This window comes from Silurus meridionalis, chromosome 1 (assembly GCF_014805685.1).
Source record: "Silurus meridionalis isolate SWU-2019-XX chromosome 1, ASM1480568v1, whole genome shotgun sequence".
Taxonomy (NCBI): Eukaryota; Metazoa; Chordata; class Actinopteri; order Siluriformes; family Siluridae; genus Silurus; species Silurus meridionalis.
The window spans coordinates 6487794-6507067 of NC_060884.1; the positions used below are offsets into that span (position 1 = coordinate 6487794).

Here is a 19274-nt window from a genome sequence, read left to right on the forward strand (position 1 = left end):
GCATCGCAGTCATCCCAGAAGGAAGACTCTTCTGAAGTTGGCTGAAGACAACCTGTCCAATTACTGGAACCATTTCCTGTGGTCTGATGAGACTAAGATAAACTTGTTCGACTCGGATGGTGTCCAGCGAGTGCGGTGACACCCTGGTGAGGAGAACCAAGAAAATTGTCTTGTATTCAGTCAAGCATCTAGGGCTGAATGAGTGCTGCTGGTACTGGGGATCTGCAGTTCATTAAAGGGAAACATGGATTCCAACATGTACTGTGACATTCTGAAGCAGAACATCATGCCCTCCCTTCAGAAACTGGGCCGAACGGCAGTGTTCCAAGTCAAGTCAAGTCAAGAAGTCAAAAAGCTTTAATTGTCATTTCAACCATATATAGCTGACGCAGTACACAGTGAAATGAAACAACGTCCCTCCAGGACCCTGGTGCTACATAGACAACATAAAGCTACATAACAGAAAACACAGGGCCATGGACTGGTAAGTGTCCTCACCACATAAAGTGCAACATAATAAACTTTCTTTCGGCTTCTCCCATTAGGGGTCTCCACAGCGGACCATCCGCATGTTTGATTTGGCACATGTTTTTACGCTGGATGCCCTTCCTAACGCAACCCTCCCCATTTATCCGGGCTTGGGACCGGCACTAAGGCTTGTGCAACCCTAATGGCTGGGGTTGGTTCCCTGACCGCAACATAACAACGACCCCAAACACACCACCAAGATGACAACTGCTATGCTGAGGAAGCTGAAGGTGAAGATGATGGAGTGACCAAGTATGTCTCCAAACCTAAACTGTATTGAGCACCTGTGGGGCATCTTCAAGTGGATGTTATTATGGAGGAGTGGAAGAGGATCCCACCAACAACCTGTGTAGCTCTGGTGAATTGTATGCCCAGGAGGATTAGGCCAGTGTAAGATAACAATGGTGCTCACACAAAATATTGACACTGTGTCACAAAACTGTGACAAACCTTTTTACACAGTTTTGACATGCTCACTTAGGGTGTACTCTCTTTTGTCATTAGTTATTTTGACAATAATGGCTGTACTATCTAGAAAATCTGTATTGCTATACAAGCTGCATATGGACTAAAATATATCCAATTTTCATTTTTCTTTATTTATTGTAAAATGAGAACATATAAAAAATGGTTTCTTAAATCAAGGGTGTACTCACTTTTGTGAGATACTGTATTTGAATTGCACTATAACAAAAAATTAACAAACACACACATACTAAGAGGGAAAGACTTTTATTTCTGTGGATACTCAAATTTGGATGCAAACGATGACACTGATCAAACCAACACGTTTATATTAAATAATTTTACCAGGTTTATGATTTTGTCTCTTATTTTGTATTCATTCTGTTACTATTCCTGTCAAATTATGTAAGGTGTAAAACTCATCAAAGCCAGTTTTAGTGTGAACGTATTCATTCTCTGAGATGACTCAGAAACCCACAGCATGGTGGCAATAAGCCTGTACAAAGACATAAATAAAGGATGAGGATTGCGATGGGACCTTTCAAATCATATGCACCTCGATATGCAAGAACGCTCAGTCATGCAATTTGACCACGATAAAAAAAAAAATAAAATAAAAAAATCTTGGAACGCCCTAAACGCAGAAGTCTGCAGGAGAGATTGTAACACTTTTCAGAGCACTGTGATATTACATGTTAAATGGAAAGCCCCAAATGTGCAAAACACTTGCTGATGCTCAGAATGTATCAAACATGAGTCGGATTATGCGTTCAGGTCTTCAAAAGTGTATTAGTAGCCATAGTCTAGGATGCAATTGTCATGCTAGGCTATGCTAGTGTTTAAATATGTTAAATATAGTTGTATTTTTTTCACCACTTGAGTGTGCTAGAGTGTAAGCAGAACTGTGAAACATGCACAAAAAAAAAGAATAGTTGATAGACTGGGGAAAGCTAAAAGAGCGTGACCCATCTTCTAAAATAAGTGGGGATGTTCTGGAGAACGAGCAATATGAGTGGTTTGGAAGTCCAAATGTCGACACTGAAAGGTTTGCTCGGTGAGGCATGCAGTTCTGACACTTGTCCATTTTTGGCCAAACAGAGCTCACTGGCTGATGATTCTCTGAACCCAAGCACAGGCTGGAATGTCTTTGATCTTGCTGAGCGCTCACACACGATCACACACAATCACACACACACACACACACACACACACACACACACACACACACACACACACATTAAAAACAGTCCGTACTTTTTTACCATTGCTCTGTAAAGAAAAGCGCATGAATGTTTGCATCGGTGTAAGACAGTCTGTTTTCACAACAAAAGCAGCAAAGAAAGAAGAGATTTAAGAGATTCGAAGCTCCCACAGGATTCAGTCTTCCATCTGTTTCTCAACTCGTCCCTTCTCGTCGTCATTTCCTCATCTGCCGTGTTGCTCACTCCTCTTCTTCCTCCTCTTCCTCCCCATCACCTTCCTCCCCCTGCATGAACTCCACCATCAGTTCAGCTGTGCAGCTGGCTTCTCCCAGGCTGTTCACCGCTTTGCAGGTGTATTTGGCGTCGTCGTCGGGACACACCTCGGATATCACCAGGCTGCAGTGGCCGTCCTCTTCATAGTCGATCTGGAAGTGACGTGTCTCCTTGATGGGCTGGTCGTCCTTGTACCATACCACCTCAGGATCTGGGTAGCCTGATGGAAATACAAATATATTTTCTTTAAGCTGAGTCAGCTCACATTTCTCAGTTCAACTCCTATTAATAGAGAATAAAGAAAAAAAAGCCTAAGATTTGTATTTTTGTTGTTGTGCTAGGAAAGATATGTTCTTACAGTATATTCACGGTATGTGTCAAAGACCCCCTTTAACAGAGCAACTTACATTTATCTCATTCATACAAATGAGCAGCTATAAGATAAAGAGCTATTCTCAAGGGCCCAGGAGTGGCAACCTGGTGTGGCTGATATTTCAACTCATGACCTTCAGAGCTAATGTCCACTGCCTTAACCGCTAAGCTACAGTACCACCCATCCTTTTCTATGAATATAAAAATAGTTACTGAGCAAAACCCCTCACTGCCTCACTTGTAAGTGAGATGTAGCACAGTGGTTAAGATCTTGGACTTCTGATCAGAAACCCATGAGTTCAAATCCGACCACCACTAAGCGGCCACTGCTGGACCCTTAACCCTCAACTGCTCAATTGTATGATTTACATATGTTTCTCTGGAAACGGGCGTCTGAAAAAAGCCGTAAATGCACATTTGTATCCTATTTGAAAAAAATATGTAGATATGAATGAAAGTTAATACATAATATAGCTTATCATTATATCAATAATTGCATGCTTGGGGATCGTGCTCACTAGATGGAGTAAAGCTTGCTGTTCCCAGCACAAAAAGCCTATGAGATGATTCATGTAATGATTTTTTCCTATAATAAGGAATAATAATGTGCTACACATAGATTTCTGGAGGTGGCAGCCTCAGTGTAGAACTGTTTCAAATAAGGGTGTGAGGGTATATTAAATTAAATAAAAGTCACGGTTTGGTTAACGCAAGTACATTATTTTGGTTAAGTCAGTACATTAACGCAGTTTTTTATTATTTTTAACATATTTGATCATCAACCTTTGAACAGTTTTTAAACAATTTTAAATAAAATGCCTGATTGTTTAAATAATATAAAAAATAATATTTTATACAAATCAAATAGAATAAATCAAATGAATACAATATACTTTTTATTATATTGATGAAATTGAGTCAATGAAATTGGCACAAATTAAATTGATTAAATAAAATCAAATAAATGGAAATAGTTATTAAATAGTTTACAATAGATTAAATAGTTTACATTTGTTTAACTCCATTTGGGTAATACAAATGTGTGTGTGTGTGTGTGTGTGTGTGTGTGTGTGTGTGTGTGTGTGTGTGTGTGTTTTACATTTAATATTTAATTTTCTAAAGATATGTTCTGCTTAACTGTTCTACTTAATTTAGCATACTTTTAGCATTCACTTCCTGGATATGGAATTTGGGATTTGTCTCGAATTTTAACAGAAATTCTTGAAGCTGGACTTAAAACACTAAAGCGTTAGCTGTTAGCCACTTTCCTGTAAGCGCTAACGCTAGTGCTATATATTCTTTAATGTTTTCATGCATGTGCAAAACAAATCTTATTTCCGGTACAGATTGAGTAGCCACAGTAATGCTAACTCTAGTTTTTTTTTTTATACTCCTGGCATTGTGTATGTTTTTAAGTTTAATAATAATAAAAAGGTGCGAGATGGAGACAAAACAAACTTGCGGTCCGCCACTCAATACATTCCTGAGGGAACTCAGGTTTTAACTAGGTTCCGTGTAAAAAGAATTGCTAGAATTAACAAAATTTAGAATTAGAAGAAAATTAGAATTACCCCTAGTTTTGAATGTAGAGATCCAAATCAATATATTTAAGTAAAATGTTAAATGTGAACCAAAATGTGGTATTATGTTTAAATAAAGAAATTAATAACCATATGTAATTATTTACAATTCAAGTATAGAAAGTAAATTAAGTGAATTAAAGGTGGCACCCCAATGTAACTGTACATCTAATATATGAGAATTAAAATACATAATTCATATTTAAATACAAATCTTCTTTTGCATTACTGTGTGAATCCTACTGGATCACCAGTAAATGTGATTACATTTAAACATTCCCAATAGACCCAGACTCAGACCTGGAGACAATTATGGGTTGAGTTTTAATTACCCTCAATCTTGCAGTCGAAGCGGGCGGCACTACCCTCCACCACCTCCACGTCCTGGATGACGAGGGAGAAAGTGGGAGCAGCAGGGGTGTGGTTTTCTTCTTCTGTAGTCTCTAGGAATGGTGCAGGTGGTGCTTCTGATTGCACATAGAAACATGCTCCCTGTTATACCCTTGGCACATTCACTTTCTCAGTTACTATCGCTTTGAGATTATACAGTATGTGTTTGGTGGCTATGTTAGCCTGATACATTACCTTCAGTTGGCGAGCTTTTTTTTAGTCCGATTCCTCCTAACATTCCCATGGAGCTGAATCTGGAGATGGCTCGCACTGCGTTTCCTGTTTTCTGTAGAGCAGAGGTAGGAATGTGAGTTTCATGAACACAAGTGAATAATCAAAAAATACTTTCTCTTGATTAAGGTGTTCCACTTTCTATTCTTGTGTCATCAATCGTAAAATTGAGACATCGAACCTGCCATCGGCGTCTCAGTATGTACTTCTTCATACGTTCTTTGGAGAGCTGCTTAGCTTCCATGTTCTTGGTGTCCTGTTTAAGCCATTTGTGCTCCATGCACTGTGCGCACGTCAATCTGGCTCTGTAGCATGAAAGATGATTTCATAAATGCAAATACACCAAAAGCACTTTCCGTGAAGAAATCAGACAATTAAGAGACATTCTTGCCACCATTACAGCATGTTTAGCTAACGAGATTATACTTTTGACTTTACTTCAGATTTTTCTTCAAGAGGTTGCTGATGAAGTCCTTGGCTTCCTCTGAGATCTCATCAAAAGCCTCATCTTCAAAGTCCCAGGTTGCTGAGGTAACATTTGCAAGCGTTTCATTATCGTTGTCCCCCATGAATGGAGAAAGACCACTGAGGCTAAAATGAGGAAACAGAAGGATGGGTGCAGGTAGTTACGTTTCTCTAGTGTGATAATGGACCAAATGGAATTAGTTCTCATGAAGTTCTCATTTATTCCTGTTCAGTACACAGCATACAGTTTCCTTTAAATATAATTAAATGCTTTTCAACACAGTGTTTCAAAATGTTTTGAAAATAGCTTAAAAATTGAAGAAGTCTGTTTCACATACAGGATGTAGCAGATCACCCCAATGCTCCACATATCCGTTGGATAGCTAATCTCCTCATAGTTAATAACCTCAGGAGCTACAAACTCAGGTGTCCCAAAGAGAACCTTGAGGGAACCGGAGTTCACTATGACAGAAGAAAACCACCACAATCAGCTCATCTCAAATGACAAGTAAGAACGTTAAGAATTCTACATCACATTTAATGGTTTCATGGGATATGCCTTAATACACAGTTTGCACTTGACTGACAGACTGGAACACCTTTCCCACTAAGCCAACTGGTTTATATTAAAGGCGATACATTTTCACCAGGTTTGAAAGCAGATGAATACCTAGCCTTCGCGCAAGGCCAAAGTCGATGAGTTTTATCTTGCTGCCCGTCTTGTTGACACACATAATGTTCTCCGGCTTGAGATCCAGGTGCACGATGCCTTGCTTGTGGATGAACTGAACGCCATCGATAATCTGGAGCATGTACTTAATGACCTCACGCTCGGACAGCTCGAAATCTTCATCCACGATTCGCTCAAACAGCTCGCCACCAGAGATTCTACAACACAACAAAAGAGACAGACTGATTATCAATCAGAGAATACCAGAAACACAATTGGTTGTAGAGACACCACTTTTATCAGTACTTTCCATTAAACAAGTGAGGCTCATTTCTGCTTATGGTACAGTAAACAAATCCCACACTCTAACCGAGATTCAAATCGGGGCCCTTTTTTCCATTATGGCTGCCAAGCTAAGGTTGTGCATATTGTGCTTTCACTCCTCCCTCACTCAGGCTTGTTAACACTATATAAGGAGAACAAGCACTTCTCGAATCATACACCACTGTCTCTGCTGCTCTCTCCATAAAAAGCCAAACTGGTGATTTAAGGGTGTTGGGGAAAGAAAGAAAAGGGATAAGGCCTTCTAATGAGTTCAGAAGCACCTGAGAAGAGAACAAAATGAGAAACAAGAGTGGCTTTTAACCACAGAATGTGATGAGTCAGGGAGACAATAATAAAGAGTTATATTACATTCGATAGAGTAACAGGTTCATTAAATTTGACTTATATAGTAACCTATAATGGGCATTTAAGAGTCATGTATATATTGCACAGCTATTTATTCTTTTTGTAATATATATTTTTGGTTAACAATGTATTAGTATAGGCATCTTTTATTTGTACTAGATTTTATTTTATTGCAAGTGTTTGGGGTTCTAAGAAAAATCATTTCACTACATGTATACACTGTAATATGTATCTGACAAATTGGAACACACACATACACCCAGTTACAAATATAAATACTAACATGGACCCAATTTACCTTTGCAGGTAGGTTTCCACATGCATGTCTTCCACTGTACACTTTATCCATGCACATGCTTCTGTTTCCTGTATTATAACTTTGAAAGTTGTAATTTACTGTATGTATTGTGCCTTACTTACGTCTGTCTTAAGCTGCTGAGGGATACATAGAGTAAGAATATGATAGCATAGAGCTTGTTTTGAATGGTATTATATACTGTATATCTTGTATATGTATCTCGTGTTTCTTTGTTCAAGTAAAAATTCTCTGGTGCCCTGTCTGCTGTTTCTCCTGGTCTAAAAATGTTATAATGGGGCAGCATGATTCCTACCCCAATGGATGTTTACTAGCACTTGCTAGCACTTGCTAAGTATATTCCTTTCACATAAATATCCTTGACTAACTAACAAAAAAATTTCTTTCTTCAACCTAACATACTTGTTGTACCCTGTTTTTGTACTGGTCTTACATTTCCATAACCATCACGATGTCTGATTTGCCCTCGAAGGCATCCACACACTGCACAAGTTTGGGATGGTGGAGGCTGTTCATGATGCCGATTTCCTGTCGCACATTCTCCTTCTCCTTCTGCGAGAAGGCTTTAATGAACTTGCCGGCCCACACCTTTTTGGTCGACTTCTCCACCAGTTTGAAGACCTGACCGAATTTGCCACTGACAAAGAAGAGGCAGAGAAGGAAAGTTAAAAAGAAGTGCAAAGAGAAGAGATACAGATTTTTTTATTTGGGAGGAAAGTGCAGTTATGTCTTACGTTCCCAAGCGGTCCTCTACGTTGTAAAAATCTTTAACAGTGCAGTCTTTCTTTATGACCACATCTCTGTATTCTGGCTCTTTATCTGAATCTGAACAATCAGGAGAAGAAACAACTGAGTTTTGCTCTCTGAAAGAGGGATACAGTATAGCAGTAAATTCCATGGTTTACATTTGTAGAAAGTATATGGATGTAGAGATGCATGGATTAGTGGAAGGGTTGAAAGTTTACTGGAAAATAAATGTAAACATCTGGCAGACTGACTGGATTGCATACCGTCATCTGAAGCTGCAGCCTCGGCTTCTTCTTCTTTTTTTTCTACGGAGAAAAAAAAACGTCAGTACACATTCCCATATCTACATAACCCATGTTTCTCTTTTATTATACCATAAAACTCTAAAAGCAATGCTCACTAGCTGTCACTCCCTCTTACCTGACACCACAGGTTCTCCCACAGTGACGGGTTCTGACTCCGCGCTGGGTTCACCAATGCCGTACATGTTAACGGCACTCACACGGAACTTGTACTGGCGGTCAGGGAGCAGCTGCTGAACATGGTAAGAGGTGCTGTTGCAGGACGTGAGGTCACTCCAGGTGTTGTCCAGGGAGTTCCAAATTTCCAAGTTGTACGATTTGACAATACTGCCCCCATCATATGTGGGTCCATACCAGGAGAGGGTGAGTGAGGAACGGCGGATGTCTGATGCAGCTGGGACACCCGCTGGTGGATCAGGTTTGTCTAACATAGAGATATGCAATGAGAAGAACATTTCAAGCTAAGTCCATAATTTAATGTCTGCTTCCTGGAAGAACATCTGCCAGGAAGCTATGGGAAACAGAATAGCTTTGAATTAGCAGCAATATGACTTTGTGACTTATGAACTTTATGTGATGCTCTGTTTTCTGATCTCAGAATTTACCCTTCCCATCCCTTAATGTCTAATCTCAAATACTGTCAGCGGTGTTTTGGCTATTTTGCTACTAATTCACTTTGCCCTGGGCAATGTTTTCTATATTCTTTCAGTTTGGTGCCATTGGAAAAAAAAAATCACAAATTAAATTGAGTTTGTATGTATGTATGTTATTTCTGTTGCACAGACCAAGTACAGGAAAAGAACTCTTGAGAAAGGACTCCTGTTTAAACTGCTGTTTGTATTATTATCAGTTACAGGTCAAACACAGTTCTCAAAAAAACATTCCACTTAAAGGCTTGTTTATGGGAGGAAACTAGAAGACCCGAAGAAATCTTAATTCTAGCTGGCTCCCTGGTGTATTTAAAACCGAAACCAGGTGTAAAACTCCTTACAAACATCAAAATGTCTCTAGTTGATGTGCCTTTATTGCAATGTCTGATTCAGAAGTTAAAAGAAAACATGTCAAATATTGGAAATCTGATTCAACTTGTCCTCTTCATCCTTCTCCACCATCACAAATAGTTGAGTCTCTTACCTACAATAGTCAGGTTGAGTGAGGTTTGCTTGGTGCCATATTTATTCTGCAGCTCGAGTGTGTAGCAGCCACAGTGGTCCTGGTCACTCGCTGCAATTGTCAATTGACTGCTGTTCTCTGTGGTCTCTATAGTGATGCCGCTACTTCCTGTCAGGATCTTGAGTGTAAATAAAGAGGCAAGATGATCAACGAGTCAAAAACCAGAGAGACGAAAATAACAGTGTATTCAGTATATTCTGCTATTGTAAGCAAATCATAATCATTCAAAAGACCATATAAAGTCACTGCAGCAAGTGATGACTAATTCCACTGTAACTGGAATGCTGAATATTTGATAGACAATAATATTTACTACTTTTAATAGATCAGTTTGTTCTACAATCTCCATATTTATTCCTTATTCATTCCATTCTTCATTCTTACCGGTTTTTTGAATTTGAGCCAGTTGCAGGTGATGGGTGGAGTGCCTCCAAAGTTACAAAGTAGCACCACTTTCTCTCCTGCTCTGATCTTAAGATCCCCAGGGAACTGAAGAACCTGAGGAGGAGAGGCTGCATGCACAAATGGGTTTTAATAAATCTGTTGCATTAAATTCAGACCTACCTTACATGAACATACTACATACTCCACATAATATTTTCAAGTATGCTTATTACACTTAATATGTATGTATATACTGTATGGTCTGAATATTGTACATGGTAACGCTATGTGGCATATGCTAACGGATTACGTTATGTTTCGCATTCATGTGATTCAGTGAGAAATGGAGAAAAACTTTCACCTTGTTTGGTGGGAGACTTTGGGGCTGGTTTCTTCTTTATCCTGGCTTCATCTGGATAATGCACACAATGTCGCAGATGTTATGATAAATAAGCGCTACAAATGATCACTTTGGTTTATTTTAGACATGAGTATCACCTCACAATATGTAGCCAGTTCATTTGTTTAAAGCCCAGGAAAAAAAAATCCATCTATCTCCAAGAAACATTCTTAATGAGGGAGTCCTCTCTCAGGAACTGCTTCTAAACATGGTGGACTAATGGAAGATTAATGCCATTCTGGAGGTCATACCGGAGTATGTCTACTTGAGCTGCATATGTACTAGTCAGCATTTATTAGAGATCGGAGAAAGGCTTTCCTCTGCCGCTTAGCATCCGACTGAGAAGACTTGCCTTACGGATACTGCCTGCTGGAATTCTCCTATTATGGGCATGCTAAAAATAGGGGCCCCAGGATCCAGGAAATGGTGCTGGCGCACTCCCCAATATTTATTCTAGCTTTGATAGACGTCAAGAAACAATGCAACATATAAACCTCACTAATGCTTAGGCGTAGTGTGAAGACATAGACCGAGGAAGCATTTAAAGAGGCACTGAGCAAAGAGAAAAATCTAGTTCTAATCCATTTCAGAGTATTATGTTCCACTTTCAATTGCAAATACTTCTTTTCTGATTAAAAGCACCCCTCACATTCCCTTTTTTCATTTCCCATGTAATCAGGTTATTTTGTTGTGAAACTCGTCCACGAGTTATACAGTTGAATCATAAGCATCTTGGATTTCATCTCTTTCACAACAAATGAACCTGACTGGAAATCAGGCTCCAATCAAATCTGCTTGTTATGTTTCCGGGCCTAGATTTCTCTTGTGGTTGAAACCAAAAAGTATGAGGATTTAATAAGTATTTTAAACCAAGATTAAACCAAGTAGACCAAAATACTTTCAATGCTGTCTCTTTTTAAACAAGCAACCTGACATTTCAACAGACCAAATACCTCTTCAAGTGGCATCATACAGCCATCTTGACCTGCCATGGCACTGTCCCTTTCCTGGGTTTAGAGTATCATAGAAACGTATTTAAATACATCCTGCTTCCCACAAGCTCCCCACATATCCCTCAATAGAAGAGAACAGCATCAAGTGTACATTGGATATTCTATATTTGTAACCATGGAGCATCATAGTTATGTTCATATTCCATGTTTGGGTCCAAGAAGAACATGAAATTCATGATACCAGGAGGACTGCCATGAAAGCCTTTAAAACCAATAAAAAATTATTCACACCATGTAGTGTTTTTCAGAACCTACTCTCTGTTGTTGGTATCGAAGAGGAGCTTTTCTTGTTTTTCTTCTCTGCAGATGGATCTGTTGGATCTATAAAAACACACAATGATCATGTTAATATTCCTGCCAGTGGTGGTGCAGCAGCTGTAAAATGAATGCCGTAAATTGAAAGCAAAATGTAGATAAAAAAACATAAAAAATATATTTTTTTGAGACACTGACCATCCACCTGAACCATGCAGTAGCATTCGGCTTTTCCTTCGCCATTCTCTGCTTTGCACATAAAGCGCCCCTCGTCCTCAGGAAGGGCTTTGTCTATGGTGAGTGAACACTTGCCTCCTAATATATATTTAAAAAAAAGAAAATTAATAAAAAAGAGATACATTTCATAGCTACTTTGCTATTCTAGTTAGGAAATGTATTATTATATTATTATTAAGAACATTTTCAGTTGAATTGGATAAAAGGGCTATGCCAAATGTTATTTTTATGGTGTTTACACTGGCTTTTAAAGTGTTTATACAGTTTATACTTTTATGGTGTTTAACTATAGTAGATGTCTGCTAGTTCCTCTTAGTAGGTCAACTCTTGTTCAGTCAAAACAAGCCTCTCAGTACATTTTTCAAGTCAAATCAAGAACCCTTTAATCCACTTAAAGCTGGCGCAGTACACAGTGAAATGAGACAACGTTCCAAAACCTTGGTGCTACGTTATATAACATAAAACAACATAGAGCTACATCACAGAACACAGAGCTAAGGACTAAAGTAAGTTGTCAAGACAGTGCAAACAGACTACACAAGACAATGTGGGCCAGTAAACCTACTGTATGTTATACAATGGATAATTCGAGATAATATTTATACACAAAGTTGGTTAAAAAGAAAGGGCTATCCTAACTTCTGGATAAAGCAGCAATGCAGGATGTCTCTAATCTCTTGGCATGCCCCAGACTTGGGGAATCCTGCATTGCTATTTCTAAACCTCCTAGCTGTGCCAGAGTGCCTGAGAACATTGGCTTCTTTGTGTTTGCAAAGAGTGTCAGTCGTTATTGAGCCCCCATATCAAATGGCTCAATAGAGATGAGCTAAAAGATCTGAAATAGCTGCACTAATTTGAAGTCACCCATGTGTAGCCTAATCCCTGATTTATGACTTTGTTGATTTACAGCCTGTTGAGTATCTGTAGGGATTATTTGAAAGCACATTTTAAGCTTCATAATTCTTTTTCGAGTAACTTACATCAGAAGCATAAAGCCTAAGTGTGAAAAAGTCTGAAATATTGAGCATAAGAAGTCTGATTTAAAATTAGCTTTTTGCCCAATAACCAATGATTCTTACTCACACGAAACTTGAACTGTAGACAATGACAATGAACTGTAGCTGAATCAGTAAATATGTAGTAAGCTAGTAAGAAGTCATAATTTATTACCCCATACCTTCATTGGACAAGACAATAAACTTCGACGGCTTCACAACTTTCCCGTCAAGTGTCCAGGTGATGACAGCCGGAGGGTCAGAGATCACTGTGCACTCTAACCTCAGCCGCTCTCCATCCATCACGGTTAAATCACTCAGAGGCTGCGTGAACACCGGTGCTTTGCCTGTGCCTCGCTTCTTACCATCCTCTCCATCCACGGAATTGACTACGCTCTTCTTTTCTTCTGAAATACCATCCACATCATTATCTTTCTTCTGACTGATGCTCCCATTTTTGTTCTTTGGTTCCACTATCACATTCTCAGTTTTCTTTTCTGGGCTTGGAATGATCTCTTTTTTTGTAGTCCCTGCATCATTTTGTTTGGGAGTTTCTTCTTTTTCGGCTAAACTGTTCTTTTTGATGTCTGGTGCAAAATTTACACCATTGATGTTTGTTTGTTTGTCCTTGGTGATTGCTGCTGTAAAAGCTGGGTCTTTCACGCTTGGCTTCTCTGATTCAATATTCTTCTTCTTAGAGAGAACAGACCTGAAGTCGGCAGGTGCACTGCTGTTATCCAGCTCTTGCGGAGGTGGTTTGGGCGAGCCCCCTTCTTTCTTCCCCAACACTGACCTAAAGTCTACTTTGGCAGGAGTATTCGTCTTGATATCTGACCCCAGCTTAGGCCCTGCACGGGGCTTAAGGGCTGCCCTGAAGTCCATCTGTCCTCCTTAACCAATAGTTTTTTTAAATGTTTATTTTATAGTTAGAGTTTCCAAGGGAACGTCCACAGACGTATCCTTTTTTGTGATGAGTTCTGGGGAGATCCTGGTCGTTAAAGAACTGTGTGGAGGTCCTGCTCCGTCCGTGGCTTCCTGCCGCTCTGTTTGAGCCACTGTTGGCTCAGATGCCCTGGAATAGAGTGAGGGAGGAGAGAGTGGACAAAAAGAGAGAGAATGATATTGAGCAAGAGGGATATACAGAGGGAGGGAGAGGGTTGTTGGGTGAGGGGGGGTGAATGGTTTGAAAGCTTAGTCTCCATTCTATAATAGGTTAATTGGAGATGGGGACATGTTTTCTAGTCTGTATGGCATCATTGGGGACCTCTGTTGCCATATTAGGAAAACACTTCCAGTACAAAGGCTCCCATGCAGCAAGACAGCAAATCAGAGATAAATAGTTCAAGAAAGAGCATATACTACTGACTCAGGATCAGCATATCAGAGATGATGTGAAGAGATGTGGCTGGAGGGTAAAGTTTCCAGTTCTGACCAAAGATCAGAGGTTACTTTTTTTTTCTTTGAGGGGGGTTTAAAGGCGGAGCCTGAAGAATCTCTAAGACACAAGTTTAAAAGTGTGGGCGATGTTTTTTGATAGAGATGAGAATCAACATGTTTATTCAGCAGACACTAACAAATGCACACTAATATGGAAATTTTTGTACAAGCCCGAGCACTGGGATCACAACCTACAAAAATACTCAAATAGGGAGAAACCAAGCAAGAGGAAAGTGAATTGAGTTGAAGGGTTACTGAAACAACATATAATTGTCATTAGAGTAAGAAGGAGACAGATAAAAAAGGATTGAATGATTTGATTTCGTGTTCTCTCTAAACTTGGACAGAAACCAGAAGAGAAGTGTTCTGGGTTTTCCATGGGCATTTGTTTGGATGTGCTTAACCTGTTGACCTCTCCATTAACGGGAGCCTTATTGGACTATTCGGCAATGCATTCCACCAATCAGGACTGTGTCACATGTCTCCCACAGTTTATGTTAAAATGTTGCATTGGCTGCCTTATATGGCCATAAACATCTGTGTTACACTGCTTGGTGTATGCAGCTGAATATGTGTGTGTGTGAGAGTGTGTGTGTACTCAAAGAATGGTTTAGGGAGGACACTTAAAGATCATTTGCTAGAATTAATATCTTAGGTCAGTGGTGTTATTACTTTGACAAGATGTTAGTAAATCTTCACTGTTGCAGAAAAGTAAAGGAATTCCTCATTGCTCACATGGCAAATGTCAGGGATTTAAAACCATTCAACGCTAAAGTAGAGCTCTCTTTTTATAGCTGCAGATCTTTTTTTTATTATAGATCAGAATTCCCCTAATTTAGAGAAGACTAAAGGTGATTAGTACTAAACAGTTTTACTCTTTAGTACTAGTATTTACTAGTTTAGTTTCTCACAAATTGTATATATGGAAGATGAATCTCAGTATTGGACGTTGGAATTTTAATCAGAATGTCATAAGTTCCAATCCCACCACCACTAAACTGCCACTGCTGGGCCCTTAAACAAGGCCGTTAACCCTCAACTGCTCAGTTGTATAAATGAGATAATTATAAGTCACCCTGGATAAGAAACCCTTCCTAATGCTGTAAATGTAAATGTAAATATATAGATATCAATAGACTGACCAAAATTAAAGAGCCCCCTAGAAAGCTGTTTATGTAAATAAACCTAAAACACAAGGTATAGTATGAAATAAGAAGGAAGATCTAACTGGCATATAACATTATGAGTCTAATTCAATTTTAATTCAGGAAACCATGCAAGCTAACCATGATAGATACAAGTTAGCATAGAGCAGGTACACAGCAACAATATGCAGATTAGCATCTACTGGAAGTGCAAAAAGTAGCATTGTGCAATGACAATATGGAATAAAGGATAAATGCAATAGAAATTTGCTATAAATAAGCTGAAAGAAGGCCTTCCCTGTTGTTCAAGAAAAAAAAAAAAAAGTAAATATTTGGTCATTTTAGTATTTGCTGCTAAGACGCAGTCTGTATTTGATTAGTTCTGGTCACTTTCTTTTGGATAACCAATATAAATGGCACCATTAGCGTTTATAGAGAAATAATGGTCAAAATGCATTACATAGTCAAACATAGTCAACATAGACACCTGTCCATCAAAGTCATATATGTCTTACCCCAAATTGTTGGAAAAGTAGGCAGCACAAAATTATAATATCAGTATTCCTTTCCAGTGGTGGACAATAACAAAGTAAATGTAATTTGTTACTGTACATAAGAAGCTTTTTCACATATGTGTACTTTACTGAAGTATTTCCATTTGAGAATATTTTTACTTTAACTTCACTACATTACAAAATCAAATATCATACTTTTTACTCAACTACATTTTGTGAAATCAGTCATTCCTTTTTTTGTATAAGTGAATACAAACTTGGTCAAGCACACACTCTTTTTTAAAGTTGTTTTGATTGGTGCTTGGTGGTATCTACTTAGCACAAACATACAGTTCAGCATCAGTTCAACAGCAAGCAGAACATTTTGAGAGGAATAAATGATAGAAGAAACTCCTGACTCGAACTTACCACAGCACCCGTTGCCTTATTTGCATGATTTTTTAAAGAGTAGTTTTTGGGCTCATGATCATTTCAATAGATATTAATGTGTGTTTGACTAAATAATATTATTCTATTAAAAGATTGGTGTGCTAAGAGTAACATTGCAGTTTTTTCACTTAAACTGAGTTGATTAAGCGAAGAGTCTTATGACAAAAAATATAATAAGACATTAAAGCTATAAAAATCATAGTACTTTGGATACTGAAGTACATTTGAAGACACATACTTTTGTACTTTTACTCAGTAAAGTAAGTAAAAGTTTAACGGGAGCAATTTCACTTTTCCTGGAGTAACATTTTACCTACTGTATTTCTATTTTAACTCAAGTACAAGGTTTGTGAACTTTATCCAAAACTGTTCCTTTCATTACAAATGGAAGTGGCCTAAACAGAGCGCTGACCCCAATTCCACTGAACATTCTTCTGAATTCTTTGGAATGTACTGGAACTCTGACTGTACGCCAGAAATTCTAGCGTGACATCAGTACAAAAACTCACTGATTCTCTTGTGTGTGAATGGACTTAATCACCATACCCATGGTCCAAAATCTAGGAGGAAATCCTTCCCTGAAGAGTGGAGGCAGTAATAACAGCACAGAAGAAGCCAACTACATGCAAGACTTTGTCAGCATGCACATAAGGCTGTGATGGGTAGAAGGCTGTTTGACTATATAGTGTATGAAGTAGAGACTGAGGCTGACTTCTTTTTAACCTCCTACTGCTACGGCAGACTACTGCAACCTGTTCCTGACAGTCGCATCAACAGTTTTAGTGTGCATTAGAAGTCATTTATTTAAGCCTGAATTGCTGATGCATTTAAAATAGTGTGTCATCAAACATTCAGAAGGTGCATGACAATATAATGATACAATATAATAAACATGAGGACTGCTTTCTCAAACAATTAATAGAAAAAAAGCTACATGACTTTCTTTTCCTAAATGCTTTTGGAATATAAACTATAGGGTCAACAGAAGGAGACCTTATGTTATGTGAATTGTAACAGAATTGAAAGCAAAATTATTCCATACTTTTAATGACATTTGTCAAATCTGAAACAAAAGTGGCCATGTGTCTATTTTGTATTCATATATACAAAATATGAATTATGTGTTTAATGCACATTATTAATTAATTAGTGTGGTTAAAATTATTTAATTTGCGTTTACGTGTTAAATTTAACAGTCATATATATATATATATATATATATATATATATATGACTTTCATATATATGAATTGGGGTCAGCGCATATATATATGTATATATATATATATATATATATATATATATATATATATATATATATATATATGACTTTCATATATATGAATTGGGGTCAGCGCATATATATATGTATATATACATATATATATACATATATATATGACTGTTAAAATTAACACGTAAACGCAAATTAAATAATTTTAACCACACTAATTAATTAATAATGTGCATTAAACACGCATTAAACACGCATTCTGTTTAAATATTTTTTTTGTTTAAATATTTTTTTATTAAAAATACTATATAAATAAAGAAATATACAAGGGACGAAATTAAAACCTTCAACGCATCACATTTATTTACGGCATTTCTTTACTCAGATATATGAAAAAAAAAACCTCCACGAAAAAAATATTTTAGTCAGAAAACTTTTTTTATTTACTGATGCCAAGTCCCAAATCAATCCCCAAAATTGCCAATGGTGCACACATCCGGCAATTAAAACCATCCGTGTGGAAACATAGCCAAAGTTCCGTTTGGTGTCCTGATGATTTACGTAAAATCGTTTACGTTTTAAATGCCATAATTTCTTTCAAACATTTACAAGAAAAATTTGTCTCTATGTTGAGTATGGTTTCACTAATATTAAGCATACTTTGGAATAAAGCATCCATATTTGCCCATGTCCATGTTGAGTCGAGAATTAAAAACTATTTATTCATTTTTCTGAACAGAGACTGTATGTGATTGGTTTAGTATTTCAATTGCCAAGAACAGCACGTCAGAGAAGTAATTCTCAGAATGATAAACAGAAAAATGAAAGGAGTTCAAGCCAAGGAAACAGCACAGATCTGTTACATCACTAGAAAAAGCACTGGTTGTTTGAAAGTCCAGTCCAGTGTTTAAATAATTTGTGTGTGAATGGATCCAGTTTGCTTTCAATTAGAAATGTTAAATGTTAGAACTGTATATTTATTATCTCTAGCATTTAGATGTTTTGGCTACTATTTCATATCACTGAATTAGTTATAGATACTCCATTAATCATCGACAGGACTCCTCAGTCAAATGTCTGGCAATTCAGGCATATACAAAATGCCTGAGGTGGTTGGCCATCTGGGTGCTGTTAGTTAGTAACAGTTAGTAAATTATCAGGCAGGTACATGGCCTGAACCCAGACACTCTACTTAAACCTTCAATCCATAAAGTTTCCATTGTTCTAAATTCTCCCAGTCTCTTTTTAGTAGAGTCCATTGCTGCCGTAGTGCAGAACATTAACCAGACGTAAGCGAGTAAGCAGACAGTGTGCGTCTCATTTTTCTCTGTCAGACAATACACCTTTTCCTGAGTTTTTTTTTGCAGAGCCACTCTACTGTTCGTGTCCCTCTTGGCCACTGATCTGAGCCCACGCAAGTGCACTTCTATTCCCCTGCATTCAGTATATAACACAGTTTTAAACAGACTCATACTTTGTCTTAAACAAGAGCAAAGCTTTGGAAAGCATGGCATATTAACTCTGACAGGTTACGATTAATTCCTCCCTGACCCATGCTCTATATCTCCCAGCCCCCCTTGACAACTTATAAGAACAATCATATTAAACTAGTGCTTGGATTAATTTCAGTCTCAGGATGCACACTGGGCCAAGACAAAAAACTTTGTGTTTAATCTGTTGAAGCAAAATATTTTCAACAAATCTCACTTCCTTGTCATTCCAGATATCGCACACTTAATAGCATTTGCATACTGTTTCCTTTTTTTCATTTGAACTTTATTAAAGTTCATCAAAGCTGACTGAAAGCTGATTACATGATGTTCTCA

The 19274-nt window shown here is 37.9% G+C and overlaps 1 protein-coding gene across 1 annotated transcript; it reads right to left on the reverse strand.

The window, feature by feature from the left end:
- Positions 1-1244: 1244 nt before the first annotated feature.
- On the reverse strand, positions 1245-13798 carry mylkb (myosin light chain kinase b). The gene is made up of 17 exons (XM_046846907.1): positions 12871-13798; positions 11655-11771; positions 11457-11522; positions 10150-10200; positions 9789-9916; positions 9366-9522; positions 8350-8655; positions 8193-8234; positions 7917-8007; positions 7616-7819; positions 6177-6394; positions 5845-5968; positions 5480-5632; positions 5223-5346; positions 5006-5096; positions 4753-4887; positions 1245-2688 (listed from the first exon to the last, which is right to left on the reverse strand). The coding sequence occupies exons 1-17, from the start codon at positions 13568-13570 to the stop codon at positions 2435-2437; spliced, it is 2961 nt and encodes a 986-aa protein (XP_046702863.1). The 5' UTR covers positions 13571-13798; the 3' UTR covers positions 1245-2434.
- Between the last annotated feature and the right edge of the window lie 5476 nt (positions 13799-19274).